Genomic DNA, 27,756 nt, shown 5'->3' with positions numbered 1-27,756 from the left:
TGTGACACGCAGCCTACTGTACCCTCCTCCTAGCCAGCTAACACCGTTTCACAAACCTGCAATCACTGTGCTGGCATCAGGCCAGCCAGAGGGAGGCCAGCACCTACAACAGCTAGAGACGCAAAGCACAGAGGCTTACACCTGTGTGCTTGACCCCCTGGCTCTGACACTGGAGACAGGCACTGCAGATGGGAATCAGGGAACAGATTTTTCCTCCACCGAGGCACCAGCTCCATACCCCTATGACTCCCAACCTCACTTTAGGGGCTGAGCAGCACCAGAGACTGGAGCTTCTGGGCACTAGTGGGAACCACACAGAAGTATGAAACGTCAAAAGAACATGGTTCAGACCAAAATCGCACAAATCCCAGAAAAGGGGTCAAATGAAACAATTTACCTCCCACAAACCACCTCTACAGTGCATTTTGGAGGGACTCCTATAGATGGAAGTATTCCTAAGGCTAAACAGATGTCACCCAAGGGATAGACAGAGTACAGAAAATGATTCAGAACATACAAAGAATGGAGGAGGAAGAAAAAGGAGGAAAAAAAAGAGAGAGAACCTTTAGGTTGCGTTTGTAATAGCACACAAAGTGAGTTAAATTACACTGTTAGATAGTAAGGGAATTACCCTTGAACCTTTGGTAACAACAAATCTAAAGCCTGCAATGGCAAGAAGTACATACCTATCGTTAATCACCCTAAATGTAAATGGTTTGAATACACCAATCAAAAGACAGAGTCACTGAATGGATTAAAAAACAAGATCTGTCTATATGCTGCCTATAAAACACTCACTTCAAACCCAAAGACATAAACAGACTGAAAGTAAAGGGATGGAAAAAGATATTTCATGCAACTAACAAGGAAAAAAAAGCAGGAGTTGCAGAAGTTGTATCAGACAAAATAGACTTCAAAACAAAGAAAGTAACAAGAGACAAGGACTACATAATGATAAAGGGGTCAGTCCAACAAGAGGATATAACTGTTATAAATATCTATGCACCTAACACAGGATCATCTACATACGTGAAACAACTACTAACAGAATTAAAGGGGGAAATAGAATGCAATGCATTCATTTTAGGAGACTTCAACACCCACTCACTCCGAAGGACAGATCAACCACACAGAAAATAAGTAAAGAGACAGAGGCACTGAACAACCCATCAGAACAGATGGACCTAACGGACATCTACAGAACACTCTATCCAAAAGCAACAGGATACAAATTCTTCTCAAGTGCACATGGAACATTTTCAAGAATAGATCATATATTAGGCCACAAAAAGAACCTCAGTAAATTCAAAAAGACTGAAATTGTACCAACCAGCTTCTCAGATCACAAGGTATGAAACTAGAAATCTATTACACAAATAAAATGAAAAAGCCCACAAACACATGGAGGCTTAATAACATGCTCCTAATTAATCAATGGATCAATGACCAAATAAAAACAGAGATGAAGCAATATATGGAGACAAATGACAACAATGATTCAAAAACACAAAGTCTTTGGGACGTAGTAAAGGCCTTGCTAAGAGAGAAATATATTGCAATACAGGCCTACCTCAGGAAATAAGAACAATCCCAATGAACAGTCTAAACTCACAATTAATGAAACTACAAAAGGAAGAACGAATGAGGCCCAAAGTCAGTAGAAGGAGGGACATAATAAAGATTAAAGCAGAAATAAATAAAATTGAGAATAAAACAATAGAAAGAATTAATGAAAGCAGTAGCTGGTTTTAGGAGAAAAGAACAAAATAGATGAAGCTAGACTTATCAAGAAAAAAAGACAGTCTACACACATAAACAGAATCAGAAGTAAGAAAGGAAAAGTCACTATGAAAACACAGAAATATAAAGAATTATGAGAGAATACTATGAAAAATTGTATGGTAAAAAACTGGATAACCTGGAAGAAATGGACAACTTTCTAGAAAAATACAACCTTCTAAGGCTGACCCAGAAAGAAACAGAAAATCTGAATAGACCAATTACCAGCAATGAAATTGAACTGGTAATCAAAAAACTACCTAAGAACAAAACCCCTGGATAAGATGGCTTCACCGCTGAATTTTATCAAACATTTAGTGAAGACCTAATACCCATCCTCCTTAAAGTATTCCAAAGAGTAGAAGAGGGAATACTTCCAAACTCATTCTATGAGGCCAGCATCACTCTAATACCAAAACCAGGCAAAGACAACACAAAAAACAAAAATTACAGACCAATATCCATGATAAACATAGATGTAATATATAATATTCAACAAAATATTAGCAAACTGAATTCAAAATTATATCAAAAAGATCATCCATCATGATCAAATGGGATTCATCCCAGGGATGCAAGGATGGTACAACATTAGAAAATCCATCAACATCATCTACTGTATCAACAAAAAGAAGGACAAAAACCACATGATCATCTCCATAGATGCTGAATAACCATTTGACAAAATTCAACATCCATTCATGATAAAAACTCTCAACAAAATAGGTATAGAGGGCAAGTACCTCAACATAATAAAGGCCATATATGACAAACCCACAACCAACATTATACTTAACAGCGAGAAGCTGAAAGCTTTTCCTTTAAGATTGGGAATAAGACAAGGATGCCCACTCTCCCCACTTTTATTCAACATAGTTCTGGACGTCCTAGCCATGGCAAACAGACAACACAAAGAAATAAAAGGCATCCAGATAGGCAAGGAAAAAGTCAAACTCTCCCTGTTTGCAGATGACATGATACTGTATATAAAAATCCCTAAAGAATCCAATCCAAAACTACTAGATCTAATACCTGAATTCAGCAAAGTTGAAGGATACAAAATTAATACACAGAAATCTGTTGCATTCCTGTACACTCACAATAAACTAGCAGAAAGAGAAATCAGGAAAACAATTCCATTCACAATTGCATCAAAAAGAATAAAATACTTAGGAATAAAACTAACAAAGGAAGTGAAAGACCTATACCCTGAAAACTACAAGATACTCTTAAGAGAAATTAAAGAGGACACTAACAAATGGAAACTCATCCCATGCTCTTGGCTAGGAAGAATTAACTGTCAAAACGGCCATCCAGCCTAAAGCAATCTACAGAATTCAATGCAATCCCTATCAAAATACCTATAGCATTCTTCAATGAACTTGAGCAAATAGTTCTAAAATTCATATGGAATGACCAAACACCCTGAATAGCCAAAGCAATCCTGAAAAGGAAGAATAAAGCAGGGGGAATTACGCTCCCTGACGTCAAGCTCTGCTACAAAGCCACAGTAATCAAGACAATTTGGTACTAGCACAAGAACAGATCCATAGACCAGTGGAACAGAATAGAGAGCCCAGATATAAACTCAAGCATATATGATCAGTTAATATACAATAAAGTAGCCATGGATATACAATGGGGAAATGACAGCCTCTTTAGCAGCTGGTGTTGGCAAAACTGGACAGCTGCATGTAAGAGAATGAAACTGGATTGTCTATCCCATACACAAAAGTAAACTCAAAATGGATCAAAGACCTAAATGTAAGTCATGAAACCATAAAACTCTTAGAAAAAAATATAGGCAAAAATCTCTTGGACATAAACATGAGCAAACTTCTTCATAAACATATCTCCCCAGGCAAGGGAAACAAAAGCAAAAATGAACAAGTGGGACTATATCAAACTAAAAACCTTTTGTACAGCAAAGGATACTATCAGTAGAACAAAAACACATCCTACAGTATGGCAGAATATATTCATAAATGACATATGTGATAAGGGGTTGACATCCAAATTATACGAAGAGCTCACACACCTCAACAAACAAAAAGCAAATAAGGCAATTAAAAAATGGGCAGAGGAGCTGAATAGACACTTCTCCAAAGAAGAAATTCAGATGGCCAACAAACACATGAAAAGATGCTCCACATCGCTAATCATCAGAGAAATGCAAACTAAAACCACAGTGAGACATAACCTAACACCAGTTACGATGGCCAATATCCAAAAGACAAACAACAACAAATATTGGCAGAACGCAGAGAAAGGGGAACCCTCCTACACTGCTGGTGGGAATGTAAATTAGTTCGACCATTGTGGAAAGTAGTATGTGGAAAGTTCCTCAAGAAGCTCAAAATAGAAATACCATTTGACCCAGGAATTCCACTCCTAGGAATTTACCCTAAGAATGCAGGGGCCCAGTTTCAAAAAGACATATGTACCCCTATGTTTATCACAGCACTATTTACAATAGCCAAGAAATGGAAGTAACCTAAGTGCCCATCAGTAGATGAACTGTTAAAGATGTGGTACATATACACAATGGAGCATTATTCAGCCATAAGAAGAAAACAAATCCTACCATTTGCAACAACATGGATGGAGCTAGGGGATATTCTGCTCAGTGAAATGGGCTGGGCAGAGAAAGACACGTATCAAATGATTTCACTCATCTGTGGAGTATAAGAACAAAGCAAAAACTGGAGGAACAAAACAGCAGCAGACTCACAGAACCCAAGAATGGACTAACAGTTACCAAAGGGAAAAGGATTGCGGAGGGTGCATGGGAAGGGAGAAATAAGGGGGAAAATGGGGCATTATGATTAGCACACATAATGTATGGGGGGTGGGACATGGGAAAGATAGTATATACAGAGATGACAACTAGTTATTCTATATCATCTTACTATGCTGATGGACAGTGACTGTAATGGGGCATGTGGGGGGACTTAATAATGGAGGAGTCTAGTAACCATAATGTTGTTCAAGTAATTGTACATTAATAATGATATCAAAATTTAAGAATTAAAGAAAAAAAAAGCACAGAATACTGAACTGCCCTTATATTCCTGAGATGAACCTCACTAAGTCATTGTTGGATTTTATTTTGAATATTGAAATGAACTGGTCTGAAACTGAAAACTGGTCTGTAGTTTCCTTTTTTACCGTTTACTTTAGTGAGGGTTTGTTACCAGTTTTGGGGTTAAATAAGACTGGAAGATTTTCATACTTGATGTTCTAAAACAGTACTAGAACTCTGTATACTGGAATTACCTACTCTTCGAGGCTTCAAAGACTTGTATGAAAAATGTTTGGGCATGAGTTTTGGATAATGAGTTCTTTTGATAATTTTGACAATTGATAAGTCTATACTCACTAACTTATCTACAGGAATTTTCCCTCCTCCAAAAATAAGCTCTTGGATTTTACCTCCTAATATATTACTTTTGTTTATACCTTAATTCCTTTCTTATTTTCTTAAATATATATGTCCATTTCCTCTCCCTGCCCTTTAAGTATAAAAGGTCATCAAAAAACCAAAGGTTCAGTTCCTAATGAGTAAAGATTCATACTTAGGTGAATAAGACCTATGTACCTCTCAACTCTCAATCTGAAACAAAGATTACTTTTTATTATTTTTTAAAGGCTGGTACATGTTCATCATAAATTTTGAACCAAACTTAATTTTGTTACAAAAGAAAATATAAAGATGAAAATTAAGAATTAAAGAAAAATTATACTTACTTGCATTGCTTTTTGAAGACCCATTTTATTTTAAATTTGCAAATGTCCAAAGCTAAGGAAAATTGTACTGCATGTCTAGAGCTCTATGCTGACCAACAATTTCTCAGTTTTGTCTGCTTTACAGCAGGTATATGAGCGCTTAGCCTAAAACAAATTTAAACCCTTTACAAGGAAATCCAATAAAGGAGTAATACTGAGACAGTGCTTTATTTAAACTTCTTTCAAATATTTTGACATACAAAATAACATAAAATTCTGTAATATAATTTTTATATGAACTAAAGTTTATACTTATCTTACTATGTAAATTGTTATGGGTGTCTTATACTTGATATTAAATAGGCTCATTAATAGAATTTACAGAAAATGCAAATTATGTACCCTGTTACTAAGAGTCCAAGTCTCAACATGCCTAACAAGATGCTCCTTTGCACCATACACACAAAGACAATTGAAATTACTGAAATTCTTCTAAACAATTCTTTGTTAACTACTGTATCATTAGTGTTAATTTGTGTCTACTATGGCTTCAATTGCTGGTACTGTTTATTAAACTATTATCTTTTTTTTTCACTTCTTTTGATCATTGGTTCTTAAATTTTCCCCCCACAGGGACAGAGATGGATAGCAAGTAGGTCTTTTAACCCAGCTAAAAAATAAGGTCAAACAAGAACCACTATTTCTGTAGTTTCCTGTATGTACTTCCTAAGAACTAAGATACCATCAAAGATTACATTTAGTCAATATAGAAACTATAAGGAAATGTATCATATGTACCAAATACAAACACTAAAGATTCACCAGTCACCTATAAATTCTAAAGGAAAACCCCAGAAAGACATAGTCCAAGACTAAGATAATTTAACAATTATTACAACTGAGTTTTTAACAGGGAGTGGCAAAGGTGGGAAGGAACTAAAACACAACTTACCATTTGACGGCTAAATTCTGTACCTCTCCATTCTTATCTTCCAATAACTTCAAAATCATTTTCACGACTTTCCTTTCACTATCATCATCCAATTTGATGGAATCTTTCTGCAGTTCTGTCATCAAATCATTTGTAGCCATAAACCTACCAAAAAATTAAAGTGTTGATAAAAATTTGAAGCATTGATTAAAAAAAAAGATGACTTTCAAATCCAGTGCTATCATTCTTATATAAGTCCTGATACACTCTTAAATAAGGTCATCACTACCCAGAATTACCTTCCCCAGGTGGTTCTTGATTTCAAATTTACTGGAAGGATCTACAATGAGTGCTCTTCCATTGTAATTAATTACAGCATTGCTTTTAGGGGAGAAAAGCTCTTTTATGTTTTCTTTTCACGTCATTTGAATTCACTATGTAAAAAGCCTTTAACTATGAACACTAAAAATATCTTCCTATGTAACACTGTGTGTTGGACAGGGATGGGAGAGAGGTCACATATAATGAATTACTGGGAAATTTCTAAAATACACATTCTCACTTCCAACCCAATACCCACCACTAGATATCAGGCATATTTTCAAAACTATGAAGACATTAAAAGTTGTTCCATCTGACATCCACTCCCTTCCCCCTTAGGAACTACTGCAAAGGAAGGCCTAATACTGAAAAGCCTGATAAAAAAAACCCATAGTAATCAACTGTTTAATCTCAGCTTTAAATGAAAGGGTTGAATAGGAGATAAAAACAATGAATAGACTTGATTTTTTTTGTTATACCTCACCAGACAATTCACCGTTTTTTAGAAGTAATGTCTCAGAATATTATATTGAAATAAAGCTGCCCAAATGTGCTTAATAGCCAAACAAAATTCTCCCATAATTCTTGGCTTTCCACCCACTGAAATAATCTAACTGAAATGCTAACTATTTAATGTCTTTTTCTTTTATTTGAATCAGATCCAGTCTGAGTAAAAATTTATTTTATATAATGCAGAGAAATGTCAAAATTCATGTTAAATTTATTTTAAAAACACAACTACTGAAGCTGAAAGGATAAACAGTTATGCAGATAATCTGATAAAGTAGGCAACAGACTATGGTAGGAACTGGCAAAACAACTTACTAATTAAGGAATTCATTATTTGTAAGGTAATTTTCACAGTAATTTCAATAAATTGTAATGTTTATTTAATGCTGATATGACCAAGTTTAAAAATACAATGCAAGCACAATTCTTAACAAGTTTTGTGAAACTGCATATAAAGAAAAGCTTATGTTCAAATTGGGACAACAGAAGGTAAATTAAATATATACTTTTAAAAAATGGACATGGTCCTATTCTATTTTGGAAAGTATACAAACAAAAACCTGAATAGGACTTCAATGGAGGCACTTGTACAGACAAAGCATTAAATTAATCTTAACTGTTTTATTTTAATAAAATCCATAGTACATAGTGCTCTAAATAATCCAAGATGCTAATCATCTGGCTAAAAACATAATGGCCATCAATTTAAGTAAAAAAGCAGACAATCCCAACATAAAAAGTTGTTCTTTTATGGTTCTGAAGGGTTTCTATGAATACACAAATTCATCCCCTTTATTTACCAGTAATTTATTCACTGCCTATTATGCTACAAAGACTGAACTGTGAACAAAGGACAGATAAAAGGCAAGTACACCTTGGCTCCTGACCTAAGAGAGCTTGTAGTTTAATAAAGAAGTTTACTGAAATTTTCAAAAATCTATGATTAATGGTTAAACATCAAAAAAAAGTTGATATGAATATCAGCAAATTAGCAGTATTTTTAAAAATCAGAGAAACTGTGCTGTATTAAGCTAGTATGAGGTAAAATTAGAGTTAATTTTTAGTGGTGACCCAGAAACTACGAAGTTCTGAGAATTCCTTCTTTATTAATTTGATAGAAAAATCTGCACTAAAAATCTTAAAAGGAAATGTTTGGTCAGTCTGAAAGCTATCAATGGCAAACTCAAAAGCCAATTTTTAAAATACTTCTTAAGCATTTATTGTTTTGGGTATGGTGCTAAGCGCTGAGAGGACAGACTCAGTCCCTTCCTCTCAGCTTTTATTTTTTTTGCAATAAAATTTTTTAAATTTTGGTATCATTAATATACAATAACATGAGCAACACTGTGGTTACTGGATTTCCCCTCCATATCAAATGCCAACCACATACCCCATTACAGTCATTGTCGATTAGCGTAGTAAGATGCTATAGAGTCACTACTTGTCTTCTCTGGGCTACATTACCTTACCTGTGCCACCCCCTCTAAATTATGTGTGCTAATAGTAATGCCCCTTATTCTCCTTCTCCCTCCCATCCCACCCACCTTCACCAGTCCTTTTCCCTTTGGTAACTATTAGTCCATTCTTGGGTTCTATGAGTCTGCTGCTGTTTAGTTCCTTCAGTTTTTGCTTTGTTCTTATTCTCCATGGATAAGTTAAATCATTTGATACTTGTCTTTCTCCACCTGGCTTATTTCACTGAGCATAATACCCTCTAGCTCCATCCATGTTGCTGCAAATGGTAGGATTTGTTTTCTTCTTATGGCTGAATACTCCTCCATTGTGTATATGTACCACATCTACTTTACCCATTCATCTACTGATGGACACTTAGGTGGCTTTCATTTCTTGGCTACTGTAAAAAGTGCTGCAATAAACATAGGGGTGCACATGTCTTTTTGAAATTGGGCAGCTGCATACTTAGGGTAAATTCCCAGAAGTGGAATTCCTGGGTCTAATGGTATTTCTATTTTTAGTTTTTTGAGGAACCTCCATACTGCTTTCTACAACAGTTGAACTAGTTTACATTCCCAGCAGCAGTGTAGGAGGGTTCCCCTTTCTCGACATCCTTGCCAGCATTTGTTGTTCCCTGTCTTTTCTATGTTGGCTATCCTAACTCATGTGAAGTGATATCGCATTGTAGTTTTAATTTGCATTTCCCTGATAATTAGTGATGGGCAGCATCTTTTCATGTGCCTGTTGGCCATTTGAATTTCTTCTTTGGAGAAGTGTCTGTTTATTTATTCCGCACATTTTTTAATTGGGTTATTTGGTTTTCGGGTGTTGAGGCATGAGTTCTTTATATATTTTAGATGTTACCACTTGTGGATATGTCATTTACAAATATATTCTCCATAATGTAGGATGCCTTTTTTTTTCCTGCTGATTCTTTGCTGTACAGAAGCTTTTTAGCATGATGTTGTCCCATTTGTTCATTTTTTATTTTTTCTTTGCCCAAGGAGATGTGTTCAGGAAAAAGTTGCTCATGATAATATTCAAGAGATTTTTGCCTATGTTTTCTTCTAAGAGTTTTATGGTTTCATGACTTGCATTCAGTTCTTTGATCCATTTTGAGTTTACTTTTCTGTATGGGGTTAGAAAATAATCCAGTTTCATTACCTAGCATGTAGCTGTCCAATTTTGCCAACACCAGTTGTTGAAGAGGCTGTCATTTCCCCATTGTATATCCATGGCTACTTTATCATACAGTAATTGACCATATATGCTTGGGTTTATATCTGGGCTCTCTAGTCTATTCTATTGGTCTGTGTGTCTGTTCTTCTGCCAGTACCAAATTGTCTTGATTACTGTGGCTTTGTAGTAGTGCTTGAAGTTAGGGAGCATAATCCTCCCAGCTTTATTCTTCCTTCTCAGGATAGCTTTGGCTATTCAGGGACTTTTGTGGTTCCACGTGAATTTTAGAACTATTTGTTCTAGTTCACTGAAGAATGCTGTTGGTATTTTCATAGCGATTGCATTGAATCTGTAGACTGCTTTAGGCAGGATGGCTGTTTTGACAATATTAATTCTTCCTATCCATGAGTATAGGATGTGTTTCCATTTATTGGTATCTTCTTTAATTTCTCTTAGGAGTGTCTTGTAGTTTTCAGAGTATAGGTCTTTCACTTCCATAGTTAGGTTTATTCCTAAGTATTTTATTCTTTTTGATGCAATTTTGAATGGAATTGTTTTCCTAATTTTCCTTTCTGCTAGTTCACTGTTAGTGCATAGGAATGCAACAGATTTCTCTGTTATTAATTTGGTATCCTGCAACTTTGCTGAATTCAGATATTAGATCTAGTAGTTTTGGATTGGATTCTTTGGGGATTTTTATGTACAGTATCATGTCATCTGCCACCAGAGACAGTTTGACTTCTTCCTTCCCAATCTGGATGAATTTTATTTCTTTCTGTTGTCTGTTTGCCGTGGCTAGGACCTCCAGAACTATGTTAAATAAAAGTGGGGTGAGTGGGCATCCTTGTCTTACTACCGACCTTAAAGGAAGAGCTTTCAGCTTCTTGCTGTTACATATGATGTTAGATGTAGGTTTCTCACATATGGCCTTTATTATGTTGAGGTACAAGCCCTCTATACCCAGTTGGTTGAGAGTTTTTATCATGAATAGATGTTGAATTTTGTCAAATGCTTTTTCAGCATCTATGGAGATAATGATGTGGTTTTTGTCCTTCTTTCTGTTGATGTGGTGGACGATCTTGATGGATTTTCAAATGTTGCACTATTCTTGTATCCTTAGAATAAATTCTACTTATTAATGGTGGATGATCTTTCTGATGTATTTTTGAATTCGGTTTGCTAATATTTTGTTGGGTATTTTTGCATCTATGTTCATCAGGAATATTGGTCTGTAATTTCTTTTTTTGTTTTTGGTTTCTGTATTAAAGTGATGCTGGCCTTGTAGAATGAGTTTGGGAGTATGCCCTCCTGTCCTATTTTTTCGGAAACTTTAAGGAGGAAGGGTATTATGTCTTCACTAAATGTTTGATAAAATTCAGCAGTGAAACCATCTTATCCAGGGGTTTTGTTCTTAGGTAGTTTTTTGATTACCAATTCAATTTCTTTGCTGGTAATTGCTCCATTCAGATTTTCTGTTTCTTTCTGGGTTACCCTTGGAAGGTTGTATTTTTCTAGAAAGTTGTCCATTTCTTCTAGGTTATCCACTTTGTTAGCATATAATTTTTCATAGTAGTTCCTTAGAGTTCTTTGTATTTCTTTGGTGTCCGGAGTTATTTTTCCTTTCTCATTTCTGATTCTGTTTATGTGTGCAGACTCTCTTTTTTTCTTGATAAATCTGGCTAGGGGTTTATCTATTTTGCTTATTTTCTCAAAGAACCACGTCCTGCTATCATTGATTCTACTGTTTTATTCTTCTCAATTTTATTTATTTCTCCTCTAATCTTTATTATATCCCTCCTATTGACTTTGCTTCTCATTTATTCTTCTTTTACTAGTTTCATTAATTGTGAATTTAGACTGTTCACTTGGGATTGTTTTTCTTTCCTGAGGTGGACCTGTATTGCAATATACTTCCCTCTTAGAACGGCCTTTTCCACATCCCATAGATTTTCTGATGTTCAATTATTATTTTCATTTGTCAGCATATATTGCTTCATCTGTTTTTATTTGTTCATTGATTCAATGGTTATTTAGGAGCATGTTATGAATGCTCCATGTGTTTGTTGGTGCTTTTGATTTCTTTGTGTAATTTATTTCTAGTTTCATACCTTTGTGATCTGAGAGGCTGGATGGTACAATTTCAAACTTTCTGAATTTACTGAGGCTCTTTTTGTGGCCTAGTCTATGATCTATTCTTCAAAATCTTCCATGTGCACTTGAGAAGAATTTGTATCCTGTTGCTTTTGAATGGAGAGTTCTGTAGATGTCCGTTAGGTCCATATGTTCTAATACATTGTTCAGTGCCTCTGTCCCCTTAATTTTCTGTCTGGGTGATCTGTCCTTTGGAGTGAGTGGGTATTGAAGTCTCCTAAAATGAGTACATTGCACTCTATTTCCCCTTTAATTCTGTATTTGTTTCACATATGTCATCCTGTTGGGTGCATAGATATATATAAAAGTTATATCCTCTTGTTGGATTGACCCTTTTATCATTATGTAATGTCCTTCTTTGTCTCGTTACTTTCTTTGTTTTGAAGTCTACTTTGTCTGACACAAGTACTGCAACTCCTGCTTTTTTCTCCCTATTAGTTGCAAGAAATATATTTTTCCATCCCTTTACTTTCAGTCTGTGTATGTCTTTGGGTTTGAAGGAGTCTCTTGTAGGCAGCGTACAGCAGTCTTATTTTATCCATTCAGTGACTCTATGTCTTTTGATTGGTGCAATAAGGCCATTTACGTTTAGGGTGATTATCGATAGGTATGTACTTCTTGACACTGCCGGCTTTAGATTCATGGTTACCAAAGGTTCAAGGTTAATTCCCTTACTATCTAACAGTTTAATTTAACTCACTTAGTATGCTATTACAAACACAACCTAAAGGTTCTTTTTTTCCCCTCCTTTTTCTTCCTCCTCCATTCTTTATATATTAGGTATCATATTCTGTACTCTTTGTCTATCCCTTGATTGACTTTGGGGGTAGTTGATTTGATTTTGCATCTGCTTAGTAATTAATTGTTCTATTTTCTTTGCTGTGGTTTTATTTCCCCTGGTTACAGCTATTTAGCCTTAGGAATACTTCCATCTATAGCAGTCCCTCCAAAATGCACTGTAGAGGTGGTTTGTAGGAGGTAAATTTTCTCAGCTTTTACTTATCTAAAATTGTTTAATCCCTCCTTCAAATGTAAATGATAACCTTGCCAGGTTGTGTTTTCTTGTTTCAAGGCCTTTCTGCTTCATTGCATTAAATATTAAATATATCATGCCACTCCCTTATGACCTGTAAGGTTTCTGCTGAGAAATCTGATGATAGCCTGATGGGTTTTCCTTTGTATGTGATGTTTTTTCTCTCTAGCTGCTTTAAAAGTCTGTCCTTATACTTGATCTTTGCCATTTTAATTATTAAATGTTTTGGTGTTATCTTCATTAGATCCCCTGTGTTGGGAGATCTGTGCACCTCCACGGCCTGAGGGACTATCTCCTTCCCCAAATTATGGAAGTTTTCAGCAAGTACTTCCTCAATGACACTTTCTGTCCCTTTTCCTGTCTCTTCTGGTATCCCTATAATGCAAATATTGTTCCATTTGGATTCATCACATAGTTCTCTCAATATTCTTTCATTCATAGAGAGAAGAATCCTTTTTTCTCTCTGTGCCTCACCTTCTTTGTATTCCTCTTCTCTAATCTCTGTACCATTTACCATCTCTTCTACTATATCTAATCTGCTTTTAAATCCCTCCATTGTGTGTTTCATATCAGATATGGAATTTCTTCATGATTGAAACTCCATCCTAAATTCATCCCTGAGTTCTTGAATATTTTTCTGTACCTCCATGAGCATGTTTATGATTTTTATTTTGAACTCTCTTTTAGGAAGATTGGTGAGTTCAGTTTTACTTGGCCCTTTTTCTGGGCTTTGTGAGACTCTGGTCTGAACTAGGTTCCTTTGACATTTCATATTTGTATGTGGCACCCTCTAATGCCAAGAAGCTCTTGTCTCTGGAGCTGCTCAGCTCCTGGGGTGACGTCGTGGGTCGCAAGGGAGTGGCACTGGTGCCTGGAGGGGAGGAAAGAGCTGTTTCCGGCTTCCCGGGTGCAGCACCTGTCTCCTCTCTCAGAACCAGTGGGCTGAACACACAGGTGAAGCCTCTGTGCTTTCAGTCTGTAGTTGCTGTAAGTGGAGCCTCCCTCTGACTGGCCTGACCCCAGGGCAGTGACTGCTGGTTTGTGAGCTGCTGCCGGCAGGCCAGTAAGAAGGCACAGCAGGCTGTGTATAACAATGGGGGACCTTGGAGCTGAGTAGCCAGCTGTGGATGGAGCACCTGAAGCTCTTGAAAATTCCCAACCAGCTGGGTAGAGTGCACCCAGACTACCTTGTCCACCTATCCCTTTCTCCAGCACAGCAAGCTCCATGCAAACCCTGCCCCTTCAGCAGCCCTCACTGCTAGGAAGCCTCTCAGACTGCTCGCCTTTCCTTTGTCCCAGAGTAGCTGGATGTGGATCCCTGTCCTCCACAAATGGCTGGAATCTCAGTCTCTCCAAGTATTCCACCTGTCTTAGCTTTCCAACCCCAGTAATCTCCAGAGCACCATGCAATGTAGATTTGTGCTCCCAAAGCAGATCTCCAGGGCTGGGTGTTCAGCAGTCCTAGGCTTCCCCTCTTAGCTTTTTCATCTAATATGGCATGCAGACAGTTAAGTGGACAAATACCAATCTTACAAATTTTTTAAAGTAATATTCAGTGATCATACTGAAGATCTAATGGTTAGTCTGGGCCACAAAGGATTAATAGGGGTTTGCATGGGAACAACTGGTTGGCATTTTTAATTTTTTATCTTTGTGTGTGTGGTATTGAGGAGTACAGTACTTGAGAGTGAGGGACTAAGGAGATGTTGTGGCTTGGGCATAAGGAGATACAAAACCTAACAGGAAGAAGATAGACATAGGCTGAGGTCAAGATAGGAAATGTCCTAGGTACTCATTCACTCACTATGCAGGATGAACCCATCCATACTAGGTACTATGCTAGGTACTGTGGACACAGGGTTGGCAAAAGCAAACAGTGCCTGCTGTCTCAGAGCTTATATTACAGTCTTATAGAAGCATAGTGATTTTTAAAGCTACAAAGATGAGTAACTACATATATAATTATGAACTGAGATTTAACGCTATAAAGAAATGTGACACAAAGCAAACTATGTTATAACAAAGCAACCTGACCTCAACTGGACTGGGGTTGTGTAACAAGGAAGACTGAGAATTGACACAGGGGCAGGAATTGGGATAGTGAGGAGTGGGAAAGGAATGTGGCCAAGTAGGAAAGGGCTGAGAGATTAAAGAGATTTTCAGATTTTATTAGGCTTTTAGGCTTTTAGCAATGGAAAGTGACTGAAGGGCATTTGGGGGTAGAAATGGGGAGTAAACAGAACGATCAGATTTGCACTCCAGAAATATTACTCCAGTACACTGTGGACAACAGCTTGGAGAAAACCAACCTTCATTTAGCCAGACTGAATGGAGAACAGTTAGGAGAGTTATTGCAGCAGTCTAAGTGAGAAATGATGATAGCCAAAATTAGGGTTAAGACAATCAGTGGAGATGGAATAATGGACATACAGTCAATTCTCATTATCAAAAGAGTAAATTTATTTATAACACCTAAAGCAATTCTCCAGCACTTTCAGTTATTAGTAGGCATGTGCAAAACCATGAAAAATTTGAGTCACTCAACAGCATACATTCTCAGCTGCTGTTGAACAAGGTGATGCTCTGCCTTGTTTCTGCTCTTATATTATAAATAAGTATCCTCTTTTTGATCTATCTAGTGCCACATTTTTTGCATGTTGGTGCTTTCTGTTGGTAATTTAAAATGACCTCCAAGGGTCATGCTTAAGTACTGTTTAAACACAAGAAGACTGTGATGGACATTCCAGAAAAAATACATGTATTAGATATGTTTCATTCAGGTATGAGCTGCTACTGAGTTCAATGTTAATGAACAACAAATATTAAATAATGTGTCTTTAAATAGAAACACCATAAAACAAGGTTATAAACTGATCAACTAATGAAAATGCTGTGACCAGAGTCTCACAAGAATATCCCCCTGTACTTCCTCTAGAAGCAATGGTTCAGTTTTACTATTTCAATGTTTGTGGCAACTTTATAGAATATAACTACCATGAATAATAAGAACCAACACTCAGATTTGCAACGTTAAAATTAACAGGTCTTTGAAATGGATTAGGTATAGGAATGGTAAGGAGGTGAGTTAGGAAATGGACAAAGGAGGAGGAAAACCAGAGAACTTGGGTGTTATAGCCAGGCATGTATCCTGTCCAATCTTATGTTACTGAACAGCCACTGTCATATCACATGGTTCAACTGACTCATCTTAGAACAGAAGGAGAAAGGATTAATATGCCTGATTCAACTACAGACTACACTGTATGGTCACTCCTTTGATCCTAATCAACATCTCAGCAATAGTGAAAACAAACATTATGAATTAATGTCCTACAACCCAACTTCATCTGTCCTTGGCCAAAAGTGAGGATTGAGAAAGAAACAACAGCCCCTGCCATCTGGGAACTGATCTGAGCTCATACCTATACAGCGTTATTCCAAAGTGTCCTATGCTTACAGCTAAAGCATACTGTTTGCCTGGACATAAGCAACCTCACAGATCATCTATTTTAGACAAGTTCACTTAGCAACACAAAACACCAAACAGCCTCTTCTTTGACTTCTACTTCTTTACCAGTTACATACAGCTTCTCTTCTGCTCCAGTCTGCCTTCTCTGTATTATTAAGATGTCAAGTGACAGAATTGCTCCCACTTTCTCACAACATCCCACCTAAAGTGAATCTATGCTTCCTTATATTCAGACTCTTCCCCAAAATTATCCAAATAAATAGGTCCTAAACCCTCTTATTACTTATTTCACAGTGTGTGTTCTACCTCACTGTCATGGCTATAAACCAAACCTATGTCAGGGATACCTAAAGAGATTTTCAAGAAAGAAAAAGTGGTAAACAGTGCTTAAATAATCAAATAGATGAGCAAGGAAAATATCCACTTAGATACCTGGGGATTGTCAGGGATTTGAAAGAGTTAATTTCATTGATCTTAAGTGGGCAAAAGCTAAGAAGTTCCCAGTTTATCTTGTAGTCAGTGGGGAAGGCCATAATCAACTGGGCTATTTAGAAAGAAAATTCTAATGAAAGTCACCAAAAAATTGGATTATAAAGGAGGCCTGAGACAGGGAGACTAATTTGAATAATTCATCCTCATTAGGGGACGAAAGGAGAGATAAAAGGTAGGATAAGAGTGACATGAAGTTTTCAAACTAGGACATCTGGTAGATAAAATAAAATAAAAGAGGTTTAAGGTGAGAGAAGAGGAAGTTAAGATGTTAACTTTCAGATTCCTGTGGAGTCCCAGGTAATTCATTTATTCAACAGGTATCCTGGGGATACCATCATTAGGAACTTGGCCAAGCTCTGCAAACACAGTTATGAGCAAGATAGTCATAGTCTCAACTTATATACCTGGCTTACTCTCCTGGACTGATAAAGAGTTCCTTGAGGGGAGAACATACTCATCTTCAGTAAATCCAACATAGAGAAGCAGAAATAATGGAAGAAATAGATACCCTGAATTGAGCAATGAGTAGCTCTCACAACAAGCCTACCCCTCATATATAAATACAATTTTACCTCTGTTTCCAACAGAAATCTAATACAGGCCAACTGCACCATCCAATGAGTTAAAGAATTAACTTGGGACAGTCTTAAAATTGTTCATGTAAATAAACTAATTATCAGTCATCTTTCTACTCAGTTTCCTCAATGAAGTCCTTTTCTCCTCTTTTTCAGTGGTGCAGCCTAATCTCTGATGGTTAATGTTAGCAGTGTACCTGTATCAAGAAAAAATACCACATAATTGAAATCTAATTAACTTATTGTCATTAACGTGCACAAAGTACATAAGAAATGCCCAGAAATCACATTCTTAATCTCTATAAATCTATTTCTTCTCATTAAACCTACTTTTCTTAAAGCACCAGCAGTCCAGATAACTGCACTCAATATTTCTCGTTATTTTATTGTAAATACCCAGACAGTACTTTCAGCTATGTTTTAGGACTAAGGTCCCTTCCACTCTGAAAGCCTGTGATTCCATAATGGACTTAAGATTTTTATTAGCATTTTAAAAAGTTTCCAAGAAAAATGCCTTCAAATATCCCCCACATACAGATATATAAATTTGGTAACATAAAACATTATCAAGCTAGGATATCCCACAATGCAGTGAATTATTTTAAAATTATTTCAGTATTTTTAAAAAATAGATTTGTAAATTTTACAATGGCTTCTTTTGGAAACTTCTCCAAATCCTTACGTACGTTTTTCTTAACTCTGAAACTACAGTCCAGTTCAAGTAAAACAACCCACATGTTCAAGACACTATAAACAGAGTTGAGGATTCAGTCTAGTATGATGAGGTCCCTACCCTCAAGGAGTTCCCTGAACAGTGTATCCACCCCCATCTCCAGTCAAGATTATCTACTTCCCTTCCCCCCCTGGCATTTTGTATAGTGTGCCTTCACACTGCACTCATTTTTCTCTACCTGGAACTTCAAGACCTACCTATCACTTCGTTAACATGAATCTCCTTGCTTTCATCTTCTCTGCCACTTAAAACTGACAACTACATACTGACCTCAGTTATTATATTTTTACAACATTGACTTAACCTCTCAACAAGCATGTAACTGAGGGCAAACATTAGATCTTCAACTTTTTGTAGTCCCCCTCAAGGAATTATTAAAAGCATCTTCTAGCACAAAATTTTCCATAAGCCTAACTTAGAGGGAATGAAATATGACGTCTTAATTTTAATGCCCCCTAATCAAAACCATGGAGAAGTAGCTTAATATGGTAATGACTTCATGCTTTGTGGGTATCTGGAAATCCCAGCTCCACTACTGGTCAAGTACTTAATATCACCACACCTCAGTTCCCTCTGCTGTGAGATTGTTAGTATTCACTTTACTAGAGCTCTGAGGATAAACAGGACGAAATGTATAAAGTCCACAGTAAGCATTAATAACTATTAAGACACAAAAAGATAAAAAGAATGGTAAATCTTTTTTTATCTTGATTCCTTGGGATACTTGAATTCCATGGGTGGTGAATGTGAAATTCCACATGTGTGGTATGTGAAAATAAAGACAGAACTTTCATTAGTTACCTCAACCCAATTAATAGTCAGTATTAGTATTCATAAATAGAGCATCGCATGTTATGTACAGAATCACCGACCTACTGGTAATAAACCTTAGTAACATGCCTTCAAAAAATACAAGAATACTAAGACATGGAAGAAAAAGGACATGAGAGGTTCTTTCCCTCGATATACTGAGCCTATAATTTTAAGTCCTACAAAAGGATTCTTGAAGCCTGTACCCATTTCTTTACCTTCTTTCCATGGTGAACTATGTAGTTATTCACAGACCTGAAATTCTGAGTCTAAAAGGAACCTTTTGTAATAACCTCTGTACAAACCTCTCAAAAGTGAAATTTAATCCCAAATTAAGTAGCCTGACCAAGATCTCACAGACAGTTCACAACAAAAAAAATCCTACATGACTAGAACTCATATACTGTGACTAGTACCACCATGGAGAATAAAATTTTTTCTTCCTTTTGGACATATTGTTTTCTTCTCCCCTTAGCATGAGATAGAGTGGGTATGCACATGTTAGACATTCTGTAATCTTTTCTTAAAGATCCTTCCAGTATGAGGTATTTTAGAACATTTAAAACAAGTAGCAACAAATTATGATACTTATATCGAAATAGCAAGTAAATACCTAATGAGAAACTAAAAGGCATCATTTTAAAATAGAACACATGTATTCAAATGCCTGTACTGAAAATATACAGAAAAATCTTTAGAATACTTGATTTCAAATGTTCACTATTAATCTCTTAAATACCTATAATTTAATATGCATAGTGCTTTAGTTCCAAAGATTTGAAGACACTATTTCTAAAAATATCTTCTATAATATTCACCAACTATCATAAATAATCCATGTTACACTTTTGGAAGAATGATCCTGCAAGCAATGTTTTGATGTATTACAGCTCAAATGGGTAGATAATCCTTATCAAGTTCATGTCTCTTTCAAAAGTCACTAAAACACTAAAATCTTTAGCCTTAGCAAACTGGAAAAGAGCTTCAAATGCAACACTTAAAAACTCCCTAATAGCAAACTTTTCAAATCATCTTTGGGTTTTAAGTCACAGAACCAAAACTACATTTCATTTCAATATGCCAACACATCAATTTAACTAGGAACACAATTACTACATTTTTTTATGGAACTCCTTTCACAAATCGCAAAATTCATTCCCGATAGATAAGATTTGACCATCTTTGCAGGAGTTAATATACTGTTCATATATGTTCATAACGTACTGCTACTGTTCATACAAAAGAAGAAAAATGAAAAGTTACCTCTTCAGCCATAATCTTAATTGAAGACTACTTGTTTTTTCCTTTAAATGCACACAAAGTACAACTACTAAACCTTAGAAAACGAAACAAGTATCAAAGAAATAAAAAGCTTTTGTATAGATCAAGACCTTATTTTGCAGTGAGATAAGGAGATGGGAAGGAAGGAATGTTAACTACTGTAGTGAAAAAAAATCAGAAATAAACCAAGATAATTCGTGAAAAATAACCATTCTTCAATATGCTTGTTATCAAGGTTTGGAACAGACAGTACAAGTTTCCTAGAACACAACTGCTACAATGAGACTTCGTATTTACCACCCCCTTGTTAGAAAATTGCTTCTTTCAGTTAAGATTCATTTGCTCGGTTTACTTTTCAGTTTAAGGTTCAGCAATTCACCTCTCTGGCAGTAATTTTGTATAAAAGGACATGAGACTGAAACCCCAAGTTCCTGCTTGGGTTTTACCTGACAAGGGAAAATGACAAGAGATGCTGGCGGGAAAACCCAGAGTCAAGTTTCCTCCATCCTGGCTCGCCCTCACCCTCTTCCCACCTTGACGAAAGAAATTATCCAAAGAAAAAGTTTATAACCCAATCCGCTTAGAGCTCAAAAAAAAGCAAACTGCTGAAGCTGAATGCACCTTGGCCCACTCCCGTCTGCGGTGAAGGAGGTGGCGGCTGGGTCCCCGAGTGGCTGCAGCTCCTGCAGCGAGCGGGGCGGCCTAGTGCCTCGGGCGGGTAGGCCCGGCCTCCCAGTCTCCGTGCCTAGAGCAACTCCCCTTACCATGATGATGAACAATTTTGCCCCTTCACGCTACCTGGGACGCAAAACATCACGTTCTGGAGGAGGCAGGGAATGCAGTGGGGGCGTCTGGGGACGCAGAGGGGGCTTAGGGCCGCAGGTGACAACCGCCTGGGGGGAAAAATGGGGGGAAGGTTGGAGGGCGGGAGGGGAAAGGGGCCTGCGGGGTTCAGGCAGCCGAGGGATGGGCTGGAGACCTCCGGAAAGCGGACGAACCAGTTAAGGCCAAAGGGGTGGGGCAACGCCTGGGTGAGGGTCAGGGCCGCGGATGGCGGACCCCGAGGTGGGTTTAGGGTCGGATCTGGGCCTCACCTGAAGTCCTTGTCACTGGATGTCATCTTTTCCAGCAAATTGGAAATGTGGTACGAGGCGCTCGCCATGTTGACGGCTTCGATCCCGCTCGCTGCCGCCGCCGCTGCTCCTGGGGCTCCTCCTCTCGTTCGCGGCGGCTCCCACTTCCAGGGTCGCAGAGCGAGGCCGACGTTGACTAAGGAGGAGCCTGGACTGGCTGCCCCTTGCCCAGCGAGGCGTGGGCCTGTCCCGGAGGAAGCGGAGGCTACAGCGCGGCCTAACGACGGCGTGGCTCGCTGGAGAACGAGCTCATGGGCAGCGAGGAGCACAGCAGAGTCTCCCCCGGGAGCCAGACACTTGCACTCGGTCCGTTTCGCTCCCACTCCCTCCGCACTTGCTCCCCAGGGAAAGAGGCCAAGACCCGCCTCCTTCGCTCAGGAGGTCAGAAGAGGTAGACGCGGGACGCTACAGAAAACTGAGGTCAGAGTTCACGGAGGACTCCCCACGCCCACTGTAGAGACGCTAACGAAAGAGCAATTCTGTTGGCTGAGGTTTGTGTCAGTCTTGGTATGACCCGCCTTCCAGGAGGCATGACAACGAGCAAAAGGGGTTAGTATCGCGAGACTTGAAAGCGACGGTTGAAGGACGGAGTGGGCTAGTGGGATAAGCGTGCCTTAATCTGAAAATAACTTTTTTTTTCTTTATGACAGTAAAATAAAAAGTTAGCAATTTTTAAGCAGGATAAGGCCCAGAAGTAATGCTAAGCAGGGGGCTAGCCTGAGACTAACCGAAGAATTATTAGCTTTCATCTGGTATCGGACGCGTGGCCTCCATTGCCTTAACCACGATGGTATCAATGTTGCCACGTGAAAACCACAAATCCCAGAATTCAGCCGGTCTCATACTGAGTCAGTATGTGATTGGCCGAAAGGACTGAGAGCTTCGTCATTGGTTTCCAAGAGAGGAGTGGAAGCTCGTATTTGTAGTCCGTGCGCAGCTGCGGCGGATAAAACACGTAACCAGCGCACCCTGGTTTTCTGCCGGAGCTTCGGGTTTTCTTGCAGCTGCGTTTCAGCGCTGGTCCGCCTGTCTGCAGAGCCAAACTGCTGCGGCTCGAGCAGGCTCATTGCGGATTAGTTGGTGTGTTCGCTGAGGTCTAGTAGCGACTTCCTAACACTAATAATCCTTGAGAGCGATGGTAACCTCATGCTCTGAAGGCAGCTGAGCTTCTGCTGGGCACGATCCCTCTGCGCACTGAAGAGCCAGCTTCCTAAAGGAAGAACCTTAGTAAGACTAATGGGCCAACGACTGATTGTATTCGCGGCCTACTCTATTCAGAAAAGCTAAACGACTAACCTCTCTCTAGTCAGTTTTTGTGGGTTTAGTATTCCTACCGCTCTGTATTGTTCCGAGACATAATACATACAGCAATCGGAGATTAAGTATCAAGTCATTTGTTTTAGTATCCACATTTTCCTGCTAACAGGAATTAGAGCTAGCTAATAGACCCATCTAAAAGAAAAAGGCAACCTGTCAAGAGCCAAGGAAAATTCATTCTCACTCTTAATGCTCCTGTTTAAAAAACAACTTTAATTAGCACCTTTCTTCCAAATATTAAATCTGACATTTCCCTGTTCTTTCATATATTCACCAAATGTTACTGTCTCCTAAAAGCCAGACGTTCTTATAAGGCAGTAGCAGTTAAAACAGATGTAACCGTGATCTGGCCTCATAATCCATATCTAAATTTCCCCTCATTACTCTGTTTACCCCCATGTATCATTTTACTTTAATACAGTTTTCTCCCCAGTAGTACCCTCTCTCTTCCCTCATTTCGCCCATCAAAGATTAGGTTCCTTGAGCACTTCAGCCACAATTAATTCGCCTGCTCTGAACCCTCCTTTCACAATATTTAAACTATGTACATATACATCACACACAAACAAACTGGTCATTTATCTTCTGTGGATCCCAAGGCTTAAAATCTGTTATCTGGTGATGACCCTTTCTTTTAGCCTGAATCCAGTCATACACCAAGTCATGTTTTCTTCCTTTTCTGTGTGTAAATTCTTTATCAGTTTCCAAATGAATTAATTTGTAGTCAGGCAGTTTGAATATAAGTCCTGTTTAATGACAGTTATTAGCTGTCTTAGGCAGCTCGATTTAAGCTCTTGAAGCCTTTCTTCCTTCATGGGTAGCACAGTGATCATCAGAGTACTCCGTCAGGTTGTTTCCAGTCAAGCGAACTATTGTTTTTGTCTGCTAGGTTGCAGGAACAAAATACATGGACTGCATGGCTTAAACAAGGTGATGCGTTTTCTCACACTTCTGGAGCCTGGAAGTCTAACGTCTTTGGCTTGCAGACAGCCATCTTCCCACTGTATCTTCAAGAGTCTTTTCTCTGTGTGTGGGCACCCCTAGTATCTCTTTCTCCTCTCATAAAGACACAAGTCCTATTGGACTAGAGCCCCACCCTGTTAACCTAATTTAACCCTAATTGTGTCCTTCTGTAACCTTAAATACCTCTTAAAGGCCCTTTTCCCAAATACTGCCATATTGGAGTTCAGGGCTTCAACATGAATCTGGGTGAAGGACACAATTCAGTACATGTAACACAATCCCATACAAAGTGTTCAGCACATTACCTGGAACATAATAATAGTTAAAATTAATATTTCTTGCACACTTAGAAAGGTCATGGGAAGCATCTAATGAAAGTTGGCTATTATTCTTATATTCTTTCCATTTTCACTGTCCCTATCCAAACCATTCTACATAGCCAGTTTAAAGCTTCCCACAGCATTGTTTTATAGTGCTACTCACCAATTTTAAAAGTTCAGCAGCTCTTAACTACCAGTTAAAATCCTGATGTTCTGACATTCACAGGCCTTCTTCCTCTGTCCCTAACCCATTCTTTCTGGCCTTTCTCTCACTATTCAAATATAGGAATATCTCACATCAACTTTTTCTGAGTCCCTCAAAGACCCAAATGGAAGTTTAATATGTCATCGTCATCATCATCCTTGTAAGCTCTTACTTATAGGTCAGACACAAAACTGACTCATTTAATCCACATATTAAGAATGAGAAGCACAAAGAGTTTAAGTAACTTGCTAAAGGTCACCAACAAGGTGCAGTTAGGATTAAAACCGACAGTGTTGCTTCAAAGCTCATACTCCAAACCTCTATACTAGGTTGCTTCTCCCACTTGGAATACTTTTCACCTACCCTGTCTCCCTTTCTAGAATCTTGGACTAGTAATAGTGTTATATGCTATCTTCAAACTAGAGTGTAAATTCCTTAAGAGCATATACCAACTTTAACCCACTTCTGCTTCTTTCAAGTAATTACCCTGTGCCAAATTCCTAATAGGCACTCAATAGTACTTAATTGTATTTCATAATATTGACCACTGAGAGATTTATTTGTAAATCACTGAACAGTGCAAAAATGCTTTCCTTTAAGAATCTGTAAGTGCAGAATTAACTTTAAATGCAAAAGGAAATAAGGCTAGATAAGGCTGTCCTCTAAGAGTTTTCTTTCTTGTAATGGAAAACTGAGACAAGAAATTTGAAAGGTAGAAAAATAAAGTCCCTCAGAGTGTTGGGAGGTTCTTCAAACATCAACCAATAGTTCAGCTTAGTTCACAGAAATTCATTGAGTACCTACACTATTCCAGGCACTATAGTAGATACTGGAAATACAAAGAAGAGCAAGACATGGCCCTTAATCTTGAGGAATATTCATGTTAACCAAATCTTAAATTTCATTTTTTTGTATTTTAGGCAAAATTGAGAAAACTGCTTACCATAAGAATCAAATCTATATTTATATTCTCTATTTGAAATGAGGAATAGATCATCAAATTATCTTAACAATGTTTACATTGGCAAGTATGAGGTGAATCAAGTATTAAGAGATAAGCATCAGTAAAGGTAGGGCAAAAAAACATATATTGAATTATGAATACTATGAAAATGTTGGGGTACCAGCGTGAAGTGTCACCTTGTTGTTTTGTTTTTCAAACACACTCTGTCAAATATTTTCCATAACTCTTAATGACATTTTGAGCAGACCTCATAACTTGCCTTTGAAGTCTTAGAAGTCTGAACTAGTGTAGTCCCGTGTCCACCCAGACACCTCCTTCTGCTTCTGGATCCCACAGGACTAAGATGAATGGCAAAAGAAGAGATAAGGGGAAAGAAATTTCCTGTATTTACAAATTTTCTTGACTTAATTATTATTGTCATACTTTTTTCTCACTGTGGATGCCATCAAGCAGACATTCAAATACCAGCTCTTTTGTGAGAGTCAACATTGGGAATTCTTCAAAGTGTCTCTCAGAAGCACCTTACTGAATTTTATGCTGTATGGGTGATGGGGAGAAGAAGAGTCTTGGTAAAAAATAAGTTTATTTGACATTCATTTAAAACAGCTTTCTGTCAAGTAAATGTGGACTGTGCTTAATTCATACACTTGCTCTAAATTGAGCTAAAGGAAATAAAGCAAATAGAGCTATATTTAGTCAACCAGTTATGAATTTCTGAAATACAATTCACTGTTGAATGTCAAAGCTGATATGTTAATAGGGGAGGGAAAGGGCAGTTCTGATTTGGGTTTCAGTGTAGACAGCTTTATAAATAAACAGACACAAAATGATTCCTGTTACATATCATTTGTCAATGCAGTGGAACGTAACTGAGATGGAAAGGGAAGTAAATGCTAAATAAGAATAATCTTAAGAAGATTCCAGCTGATTGGAAACAAACAGCTACACTTTTTCCTATGAAACAAACAGCTACACTTTTTCCTATGATCTACCTACCCTCTTCTAAACAACTGCTCAAAGCACTTGGTTAATTTTTAGTTGCAATCTAAGTCAAATTTAATTGTTATTCTCTGAAGGGATTATTCTGTTAGAGTTAGAAATACATATGCAGCAAATTAAAGAAAATTATGAAGATTGTTTATGTTACAAACATACTTCCTTTGGAATATCTACCATTCATTCTTACTTTTGACTTTTATAATAAACCATCATCTGACATTTTAAAATCATAACATTTTCTGATATGAATTTATAAGAGCATTGTCCAGGATTTTCAGAAACTTAAATATACAACTTTATAAATCTAAAACTGCTTATCAGTTTTGGCAGAAGGATGCAGAAGAAAGTGCTAGAATTCAGCAAATGTTGCATTTTGCTTTAAATATACATGTTGTGCTGATGATCCCATTGCTTAAAAAGGTATTCTCTTTACTACGAGGTGCAAGAGTTGATCTTTGAAAAAGAATATGAAAGTCATTAAAGACAAATTATGACTCCAAAGGATTAGGGATTCAATAAAAAATTACAGTAAAATGAGGCAGGAAAAAATACTTATTTTAGTGGCGATAAATTTAATGAAATGGCACTGAGATTCTTTCAGCAATGGACATTTACACAATGAGATCAGTCCATTATTATTACTTATGCTAACAGGTTGTAACTCCAGGGGGAAGTCCAGGAGCAAAATACCTTTGAAACCGAAATCATTCAAAGGGAGAAATAAAGTGGGACAAACCCATATATTTCTTACACACAGTCATTCAGTTCTGCTCTCCCATGTCTATCACGACCTGTCTGCAGAAAAAGGGGCCCCACTCAACATCTCTGGTCCAGCTAAGCCCTGCCCTTGTAAATACCTATTGTTATAGAGATAGCCTACTTCTCTCCACCACTTGGAAACACCTATTGATATGGAGATGAACTAAGGCCAGGCAAGAGATCCTGGAAATATTGCAATTTTACCCACACAGGTGAAGTGGTAAGAATATCACATTCAAAAAAATATTGATGATTATATAAGATGTGTTTTTACTGTATGTCATTGGGGTAAAATTGCAATATTTCCAGAATCTCTCACCTGGCCTATCAATAGGTATTTCCAAGGGGTGGGGAGAAGTAGTCCATCTCCATATCAATAGGTAATTACAATGGGAGTGAGGTCATATCTGGACCAGAGAGGTTGGATGGGATTCCTTGCAACTGGGTCATGAGAGACACCAAGCGAGCAGAAGTGGACAACTGCTGGTAAGCAATAAACAGGTTTCTCCCACTTTATTTCTCCCTTTGACTGATTTTGGATTCAAAGGTACTTTGCAAGAGACAGATTCAAGATGGTGGTGTGAGAGGTGAAACAGAGAACTCCTCCCAAAACCACATACAATATGAAAATATAGCTAATACAACTAACCC

The 27,756-nt window shown here is 37.7% G+C and overlaps 1 protein-coding gene across 1 annotated transcript in view; it reads right to left on the bottom strand.

The window, feature by feature from the left end:
- The window catches only part of CAND1 (cullin associated and neddylation dissociated 1), a 67,681-nt gene extending 45,681 nt beyond the window's left edge, over positions 1-22,000 (bottom strand). The window contains exons 1-2 of the mRNA XM_017657608.3: positions 21,540-22,000; positions 6,458-6,601 (exon numbers count right to left, since the gene is read on the bottom strand). Coding sequence (XP_017513097.1) covers positions 6,458-6,601; positions 21,540-21,607 — 212 coding nt within the window. The 5' untranslated portion in view covers positions 21,608-22,000. The remainder of the gene's footprint in view (positions 1-6,457; positions 6,602-21,539) is intronic.
- Between the last annotated feature and the right edge of the window lie 5,756 nt (positions 22,001-27,756).

This window comes from Manis javanica, chromosome 10 (assembly GCF_040802235.1).
Source record: "Manis javanica isolate MJ-LG chromosome 10, MJ_LKY, whole genome shotgun sequence".
Classification (NCBI taxonomy): Eukaryota; Metazoa; Chordata; class Mammalia; order Pholidota; family Manidae; genus Manis; species Manis javanica.
The sequence above is the reverse complement of the archived record's forward strand: the minus strand, read 5'-3'. Positions and strand labels throughout refer to the sequence as shown.